Source organism: Ochlerotatus camptorhynchus, unplaced genomic scaffold, assembly GCF_037179485.1.
Source record: "Ochlerotatus camptorhynchus isolate MF236.1 unplaced genomic scaffold, CSIRO-AGI_Acam_v1.1 ptg000002l, whole genome shotgun sequence".
NCBI classification, from domain to species: Eukaryota; Metazoa; Arthropoda; class Insecta; order Diptera; family Culicidae; genus Ochlerotatus; species Ochlerotatus camptorhynchus.
Window position 1 is genome coordinate 2,420,364 of NW_027040494.1, and position 10,214 is coordinate 2,430,577.

A 10,214-nucleotide genomic window follows, 5' to 3' on the forward strand; every position below is an offset into this window, starting at 1 on the left:
TTTATTTTGCAAATGGAACATTTTATTTAAATCTGGTTGCTGTTACAGTGGTAGAAAAGCTCAAATCTATGTGTACACCTAAAAATCTGAAAAGAAATTAATTTTTCTGTATTATTTGTCTATTGAGTAGTCCTTAAGTTTTCTACTAACATAGCATCAACCAGATTTAAATAAAATGCTCCATTTGCAAAATAAAAGCATTTTAAGATTGCACTAGTATACCTCACCGTGTAAAATTTTGAAACCATCATCACTCTCATAGTTCTTCTATTCTCCACGAGTGCCAACTTTGATTTGCCAATAGAGACGAAATTGAGGGAGCTCGTAGATGGTTCAAATGTCAAAAGCTACCACCTTTCCCTATTTACGTCATGTGTCTTGATCATTAAAATTTTGTAAATAAAAGAAACGTCAGTTAACATCGATGTTCAACTAAAAACGTAACTATTTCATAAATACTATTGCGTAAAATGGCATCTATTATTTCCGTTGTGAAAGATCAGAGAGCGTCAGTGAATACCATATATCATGTTTTATATGGATATTATTTCCTTGAATTGTCCAAATCGAGGCTAGCAACAATTAATCACAAACACAAGTCCACAATCACAAATTGGATCATGCGATACGAGGAGGACGGATTCTATTCTCGCCGATGTTACGAAAGGGATGCTGTGAAATTCTCTCCCGAAAAACGACAATGGTTGATAAACCTGTATCTACAAAATCCTACGCTTTATCTACATGAATCTAGAAAGCGGTTCCAGCAGGAGTTCAAGACGACAATATCTATTTCATCCATTTAGTGCATCATACATAACGCTGGTTTGACCTGGAAATGTTTGGAACGTCGTGCAATTCAAATCAAGGAAAGTGATGTAATCCGTTTTTTCAACGAAATTTCGTGCATTCAGTGGGACTACCACAACCTCGTCTTTTTAGACGAGGTTAGTTTCGATAACAGATCCATGTTACGCTCCAGGGGCTACGGAGTTCGAGGCCACCGCTTAGTGTTTCGAGGAGAATTTGTGCGGAAGCCTAGAGGATCCTTGCTTTGTTTCATTGGGCAAAACGGAATGCTTGAAGCCTTCTCTACCAACGGAACATTCAACCGACTAAACTTTTTTGAATGCTGCCGACGATTTGCTCTGGAAACGGGCCATGTTCAGTGCTATCCGGGTAGACATTCCATATGGATATTGGATGGAGCGAAAATTCACTGCAGTGCGAAAATCATAGAATATCTTCGATCAATTGGAATATTCCCTATCTTTCTACCTGCGTATTGCCCCTTCTATAACCCTATTGAAGTCGTTTTCGGATTATGCAAGCGACAAACTCAAGCTATCTATCAGGAATGTGTAAAGAAAGGAATTAAACCAGTAGTAGCTGAAGTGATGGCTACCTTTAGAAATTATAACATGTCTAACTTATTCTGAGAGGAGGAAAATTTGATCCTTCGGTTGCAGATGTGTCTGATTTCAAGAATATTGAAACAGACGAATGAAACATAATCAATGCAGAAAAGTTCTAATTTCTTTGATCTTTCGTATTTGAAAACCAATAAAATAGAAAATATAGTAAAACAATGTATTTGTCTTTATTCATTAAAACAAGTTATCTCAACTCATTTGCAAGTTGGCTTATTCGTGGTCTACATCCTCCATGTCAACTACCTGTCCAGCAATATGTCGACTGAACTCTCCTTCGGAAACTTCCATTGAAGTTTCCATCGCACTTATGAATGAATCACTCATGCGTCCACGCTGCTCCAATGCTTCGATGCGATGCTTCACGAATGAAATTTGTAGCTGCATATTCTTGGCTACCACCTCAAGTGAGGAAAACGCTTCCTTCAGCGCTGTGATCTCTTCACAAAACGACGCATTTACATTGTGAGCTACAGCCAACCCACGCTTCACACTTTCAATTTTCGGACCGTCCTGTGTTATGAAAAGATGTTGCAGATGCTTTGGAGGAACTGAATTAATCATGTTCTCACGCGTATGAGCTGGCGAAGCAAGTATGGCTGATGCCCACATTGTCCATGCCATTTCGTGTCCATCCCAAAGATGACCATGTCGTTGACGCAAATCCTTAGATAAATCGACGACCACTTGGGTTGAGGCTGCTCCTGCCTTATCGCGCTCAGATGGGTCAATCAAATGTTGCTTCACTGAATTGAAAATCTTACGGGAACTTACGGACAGTGAATAAACATGCAACAGCAGCTGAATTTCTTTTCCTTTCCAGTTCTGAAGCAACGTGGTGGTCAGTTTGTCCAGCGAAGTGTACTTACGATTTTGCTTCTCGTAAAAAATGGCAAACCTCACCAAATCTTCTTCTTCCGGAGAATCCTTATCCATCCATGCTGGCACCGTGCTTCCATCGTCTTGCTGATTAAAAATTACTTCTCGAAGTAGATGTGGTCTGCATAGCTCCCATAATTTCGTCTTAAAGTCATTGAGCGACTTTCCATCTACATTCCAGTGCGCAATATGAGCTCCGGAGGACTGACCTTTAAATTCACGCAGAAACACCAGCAGTCGACAGTTGAACAACGCTGGAGATTTGTTTCCTTTCGGCTGAGTTACGTGCTCAGGTGCATCAGGCTGCTCATGGCTTGGATCACTGTCGGGGTCGTTCCAGTCATAGTCGAGAACCTGAACGTCTTCGAATAACGGGTCATCGAGTTGATCCGCCATCGGGTCTTCGTTCTCATTGCCATCCTCCTTGTCTACATCCTCACCATCATCGTTACGGGATGCCTTTCTGGAAGCCATTCGTTCCTTTTGCAGAAGGTTCCTACAAAGATGATATTATTACATCGGTTGAATTTTAGTTTGCAAATCACCAATCTTACCAATTTTGTTGTAAAACAGTTTAAACAGTTTAAAATAAATCACTTAAAGCTAACTTTTCGAGCGGCTTCAAAATTTCACGAAAAACAAACAACAATAAACTTTTTTTCATTTTTTTTTTCACTCTATTTCCATTCTGTCAACAATGTTCAAGATGTACGTAGAAAGGTGAAAGAAGTGAGAGCGAAATCGATAGCGAAATATCGTAACGACGAAATTGATATCGGTCGAGTCTAATACCATAGAGGTAACTCTAAGACCACTGGGTCCCGAAGAAAATCATTATTATTTTTGGCTCACTCAGTACCAGAACAACGGTCCCAAGCAGTCCCAAGCTATTTCACTCACCCCTGCATGTTCTGCATGAATCCACACACCCCTGATGTTATCTATCAAACTTTCATAGCGAATCAAAACAAACATAGTGTAGTAATAGAATTTCAACTAGAATAGGGTACGTTAATCGTTTGCTTGGGACCAATAGGCTACTAAATTGGTGAGCCAATTTAAAATCGTTAGTTTCGTATTGATTGTTGCTAATACCCTGGACAGACTATGGCTTATATTATGTAATATAGGCTGTCTTGCAATGAGCACTCATACATCTAGTTTTCACTGGAAATCCTATGCATGAGTGCTCATTTCAAGACAGCCTATATTACATGATATAAGCCATAGTCTGTCCAGGGTATTAATGAAGAAAAATTTCGCAATATGTAGATGCCAAAAGTGTTAGAAGTGATGAATCGTGGGTGGGAATTCGGCAAGGTGTCATCCGGGTAGGAAGAGCGCAGCCGTATATTTCCGTATAAAAACATAATAATTCCGTAGATTTGCCTACACTCATAAAAAAGTGCATATTATATACATGTGCCCGACACTTAAAATTTGACCAGTTACTTTTGCATATGGAAAATATGTGTAGCGCTAATGAAATCTTGTTGATTCCATCAAGATAGTTTTTATGTGCAGTTCTTTTGATTTGTAATGCCAGTCCACTGATTATGAATACACACTGTTATTGATTTATATATAGACTAATGAAATTTATTGCTGGGTGTATTGCACAGCAGCTGCTACTATTAAATTTAAATTATATCACCATTAATCTGTATTGAATTGAAACTACTTTTAAATTGCTCAAGTTTGTAGCTTTAACAATTTTAAATTAATGTTAGAATTTAAGAAAGTCCCTCCCCATGGACATGGAGGTTGACGATACTGAAGCAAAGGGTTATGTTGAATTTCTTTATATTTGCAACGATGATGATTTCCAATAGTGACACATATCACCTTCTTAATGCTTCAGTATGCCTCAAACGATTAATTCTTGGTTGTTAATAGAACTTCCTTGCTGAAATCGGCTGCTTCTGACTGAGCAATTCTGATTATAGTATCAGATTTTTTCTGTATACAGAGGAACTGGGAGGGCTTATTAGAAACTTCTCACCAATAAAGTAATTATCTTCTAGTAAATTTTGCATATAATTTTATTAATATTTTACTTTATTTAAGCATATTAGTTTTGTTACAGTCATTTAGCATTAGCATACGATACAAGAGATTTAATATTATCTGCTCCCTTTTGTGTAAAATAATCAATATTTATTTTACTTGTAATTACCTTTGAGTTTTTTTTTCAAGTTTCTTTTTTCTTTTTTTTTGTGATCTGAAAATTTTTCCCAGTTTGGTTAGAAGTTTCGAAGCTAACGCATGTCCACAGGCCTAATCCAGTATTTTACGATCGCTTATGGCCGCCACAATCTGGCTGAGTTTCTGGTAGGGAACATAAGATTTTAAGTTTGTCTTGTGTCGTTTGACGTGTAAACGTTCAAATTTGAACGTTTACACGTCAAACTACACAATCCAAACGTCAAATCATATGTTCCCTACCACAAACTCAGTCAGATTGTGGCGGCCATAAGCGCTCGTAAAATGCTGGATAGAAAGATAGGCAGAAAAAGAGTATCATGAAAAATGCTTGCACTCACTTGCTATAGATGAGTGATTTTCAGAGTTTTGAATTCGTTAAATATTGTAATGGAGATTTGTGTTGTTGGATGCGGGAGGAGATTGGAGGGCGGGTGTTTGATGCATAGAGCCTGTCAATGTCGTTTTCAGAGTGTCGCAGTCAGCGGTTTTATGATTCGTGAGCGCTCGCGATTCGTAGAATCGTTGATTGTGACTGCAAGTGTATTTGGCGGGTTTTGTGTGTCGGACGCTTGCTTTTTGTCCTCTTCTTGTATCTAACATGTGCAGAGTATCATTATAGCGTCTAATGGTTTTGAGATTCCTGGTTGCGTGAAATATATTTGTGAAAATATCTTTTTGAGATTTTGGTAGTCACGTTTTGTTTGTACTTTATATTTTATTTCTTTCATGTAATTATCGTAAATAATAGTTATTCAATCCTTTAAATTTGTCGAACCTCTTAACGGAATCCCTTTATGAAGAGCTTTGAGTGGGTTGGTTTATTTCCTTTAAATTCCGTTATAATTGCTTATCTTTTGACAGATACGCGTATTTCGTCTACTACTTGCAGACTTCATCAGCGCCAAGTACTCAACACCACTACCACTACTCAATAATAGATAGTTCATCCATATATTCGTACTTTAACGCGAAGCGCTGTGGATTATGAGATACTCGATGACCCTGGAGGGATCGATTTTGCTTACTGAGCAGAAAATCACGGGTTTAATCCCAAGCTCTCCGTCATGACTCTTAAAATTCATGATCACTAAACAAAATGAATATGTTCTTTCGATAGCCGGCTATCGAGAGATTAAATAAACAACACATAAACAATACATACTTTTGGTTGTTCCGCCAACTTGATGTGAATCCTAACCAAATACCCTACCCAACCCTCCAACTCCGTAGCTCTTATGAGGATGTCGCTAAGTCGGTGGCCTCTCGTTAAGTAAGTACTACATCAACATTTCCTTCCCTCTACCTAGTTATGGTAAAGATGGGCGTGGCCGGGAATAGCGACCGTCATGCTCTGTTACTCTTGTTTAGATTGGAGCCCTAGGGGCACGCAATAACCTTTAACTCCAACGCAGGCAACAGCTGTAATTAAATTAATTCCATTAACTACTGCTTTAATTACATTAATTGCACAATTTAGAACATTAACTAGTTTTTAACTCCATTAATTACAGTTGAAATTTCGTAATTAAAGTACATTAATTACATTTTCAATACTTTTAATTACAATAATTACGGATAGATAATTTTAATTACTGTTAGCACTACTTCAAAACGCATTAAGCTTGAGCTTGAGCTTGATTGAAAGCCCACATTTGCTACTCTGTTACTGCCAGATCAGCTGTAATTACACAGAGAACCAATAGACGATGCTTGGGACTAGCAATCATCCTCAATGTGTAAAAACTGGTGATCTTAAATTAGGCAATACCAGCGCCGGCCGCGCTGTGTTGACATGACACTCGCTTTGATGGAAGCCGAGAACACCTCTGAACTTCCACGAGGAATCACTGGGATGTTGGATAAGAGGGTTGGGTTTGCAGCAGGGTTCGTTTTGGTAAACGATAAGCTGAATTGATGTCCTAACGATCATATAACGCGAAGGAGCTTGGGACTAAACCCACGGTCTTCTGCTCAGTAAGCAAAAACGTTTGCCACTAGGCAGACGAGCACCTTTTTAATCACCGAGTTGCTGTTATAACCATGTAGTCATATTAACAAATAAAACGATTGACGAATCTTGAATGTGGATGGGCCTGAGATTAGACTTATGATGTTCTGCTCAGTAAGCAAAAACGGTTGCTCTAAGGCCACCGAGCCCCTCATATCACATAATACCGTTGCTCAAATTTGTGTATCCATTCAAACCCGGAACTAACGATAACAACGAGTTTCGCAAAATACACGATACACAAGCGATTTTACCATAAATCTCTTTGATATGTAAGGACCTGGGACCGCGTTTTTCTGCTCAGTAAGCAGGCCACTGTAACCGACGATCTTTCAAATCCGAAAACTAAAAACTACGAAAAAGTACTTAGGCCTTCATTGAGTTCCACTTTCACGCGACGTTCAATGACAGGGTCCTATCGAGGATTACATCTGAAAAATCCAAATCTGGCCAACGCCCACCTAAACCTGTTCTAATCCACCTGAAATGACTAACGAATGGAAGACTTTGACTACCCAGCCATGCAATAGTCTCATTCCGTGCCTTATGGCAACTTGATGATTCTATTGCGTTCATCTTTTGGCACCACCCAGGGGAGACTTGGTCCTGTACCCAATGCTTAACTTATCTCCATTCCACTCAGCTACTCGCAATTTCTTGTGATATAGTGGGCGGAATATTATTATATGAGACAATTCAATGCAGACGTCTTTCCAAATTTGGCAGATCGACAGGTAATCGGTGAGTTACCACGATTACTACTACTACTACTACTTCAAAACGCATTAATTACTTTAAGTACTTTTGATTGCATTTTAACTTCAACGCACCGGTTCTTTGTATTGCGTGCCCCTCGTTGGAACCAATGTTTACTCCCCAGCATTATTCCTGAAAGTAGGCTAACTGAGAATTTCAGAAGAGACGTGAGTGTTGCTAGTATCCAATCCACGAAGTATATCATAACAACGCTAACGCTAACGCTAATTATAAATTAATGTTAGAATTTAAGAAACTGAATGACTTTGTTCAATACTACCCCAATACTAACCCCTCATTTTATCTGTCAAACTTTCATAGCGAATCAAAACAAGCATTGCGTAGTACTAGAATTTCGACTAGAATGGGGTACGTTAATCGTTTGATTGGGACCAATAGGCTAGTCAAGTAGTGAGCCAATTTAAAATCATTAGTTTCTTATTGTTTCTGAGAATTATAGAAACGTCGCATGAAAATGCGCTCGAATTTTTATCTTTGTGTTAGTGAAACGTCATATTCCAACATTGATTGATAAATAAACAGAAGGTTTTTTTCTCCTCACGTAAACTCGAAAGAACCCATTAATGGATAAAATTACAGCAGTTAAAAAAGTGACGTTGCTCATAAAATAAACAAAATTTTACCAAATTAATGAGTAACTGTTACTCGTAAAATGTACAGGTAACAGTTATTCATAAATTAGTAAAAGGCACTCATTAAAAGGGTAGAACATAAAACATTTTTAATGAGTTAAACCTCTTTTCATAAATGGGTGAAAATTTTCCAGTTATGGGTTCTTTGGAGTTAGTGTGTTTGTTTTCATTCATATTTATGGATATTTTTTTCGTTAGTCGGTTCATAAATTGTTTCAAAACTGTAAAAATCAAGTGACTACGAACAAGGAGATGGAAGCGGTAAAGAAAATGCGGATAGTAATGTTATTTTCAGCTTTCATATTGCAGCATAAACCTGGAGCTGGATGCTTCCGATGCCGATTATGCAGCTGAGTTCCTTGACGAAGACGATCCTATTGGGAACATTGATAAGTTCCCGGACTACGACGAGACAGAACCTGCAGAACCTGAGCAAGACCCGGAAGCTGACCATCCTTCAAGTGTTTTGCCAGCAGCGAAACGTAAACGATTGGAGGAAAGTACGTTTCATTTCATGATTTTCTGCTACTAGAAGGATTTTCGAGGACAACATCACGACAAAGGTAAAGCGGATGCGAAAGTGATTACCAGGGAATGTCATGTTTTTGGCAATTCACCCGAGGAGGTGTTGGAGCAAACTTGGGAGGCTATTAGGAGTCTCATTCACCGGGAGGTAACTGTTTATGATGACCAAAGTTTGAAACGAGTTAAGTGGACTGAAGGAGCGGATCATGAGTTCAAAGACATGGATAAATTTGTGCTGTTCAAAGACCTTCAACGTAAACGCACATATCGAGTATATGATTTGCAGGAAAAACCGGATGTAATGATAAGATGGAGAAGCACGGTTATTGATGTTTACCTTCATGTGTATTCGTTGGCGGTGGCAAATCAAAAACTGTACGATCTAGTGAAGAAACTAGAAGCCCCAGATGACCCGGACAGATCAGGAGCATGCAGTAACAAATCATTTCAAGGGTTAATAAACGAGCTAAAGAGAATGCATCCAGATTCATTCGTGTGGAATTACTGGGCGAAACATGTGGAAGCAGCACCGGGATACAGACGTGACGATGTGAAGCTGAATCCACCAGACGACATTCAATCGCACTTGAGACCTGCACCGAATGATGATTCGGCAATTCAGGAAGAAAACCGTCGAGGACTATTTTTCGCTAAAACTATAATTCGTGCCATGGAAGTTCACATTCCAGAGCTCAGAGTCTGTACAGCTATCAGCCCTGGCCAAAAAAATTGAAGAACGGGTAACGGGAATAGAAATACAGCTTAAAAGCTACAACGAAATGCTGACTTCAATGCAACGTTCACTTGCACATGTGGAAAACGAGCTCAGTCAAGCACTGGCGAACTCTGTAACAGACGCAGAAGATGTTGATCATATGCGAAGAAAGATAAAATGGCATTCGAAAGAACCAGATCGTTCAAATTTCCGGATGTGATTGTCATTTGTTTGTTATGTTGATGTTGTAAAATAAAAGCTGTTGAAAGAAATTTCATTTATTTCGTGTATCTGTTATAGAAATAACTAGAATGATGTCCTACATGGAGTCCTTTCTCAGATCACCTCTTTTGATTCGAGTTCCGAACAAAAATCGAAGTCTTCAATAGGTTGATTCAGCCCATTTAGGGTCAAATTTTCCTCCTTCTTTATAACCACACTTTCTCATGATTTTTGTGCAGTCATAATTTTTGAAGCTGAGTAAAGCATCGCCCACAACTGTCTTGAGGTCTTAAGAACTGTTTTCTTCGTAGTGCCGTCGTAAGTATCGCTTGATAATTCCAAAAACAATTTCAATGGACAGAAGGGACAGAAATGGTATGAAATTGGTATTACTGTATTTGAATGGTACTTGCCAAAAATTTCCTGCCAAACTTTTCCGTTAACGATGTTTTTTAATTGAACTAGATTGTTGTAAATCAAAAGTATTCTTGATCGCATCTCTTAGAATATTGTCAGTTTGGAAAAATGTTTGAATTTGAAACTCAATAGGGCTTATTACTACATAACTTTTTCTAGTTTCGATACTTAATTCCTTAATTTGAAGTCGGCATTCTGACTCTGGTTTTGATGCTTGGTCAATTCTAACTGAAGAAGGCATTTCAAATAGTTTTTTTCTCTTCTAGGTATTTGAAAAATTTATAGTCTGTATTGATAAAATCGAATCCACTTTCTAATTTATTCAGGTCATCGTGGATCATCGATAATTAAAGGAAGGTTTCTTATTTTTTATTATTGAGAATTCAATTTGGCAATGATTTTTT

At 38.3% G+C, this 10,214-nt stretch overlaps 1 protein-coding gene and 1 pseudogene across 1 annotated transcript; one reads left to right on the forward strand and one right to left on the reverse strand.

The window, feature by feature from the left end:
- Positions 1-1,472: 1,472 nt before the first annotated feature.
- LOC135710406 (uncharacterized) lies at positions 1,473-2,783 on the reverse strand. Its single transcript, XM_065233324.1, has one exon. The coding sequence runs from the start codon at positions 2,781-2,783 to the stop codon at positions 1,644-1,646; it is 1,140 nt and encodes a 379-aa protein (XP_065089396.1). The 3' UTR covers positions 1,473-1,643.
- A 5,168-nt stretch (positions 2,784-7,951) lies between these two features.
- On the forward strand, positions 7,952-9,391 carry LOC135711243 (uncharacterized; annotated as a pseudogene).
- Positions 9,392-10,214: the final 823 nt, after the last annotated feature.

Coding starts and splice junctions, on each gene's coding strand:
- LOC135710406 (XM_065233324.1), bottom strand. CDS start 2,783: ATGGCTTCCAGAAAGGCATCCCGTAACGATGATGGTGAGGATGTAGAC.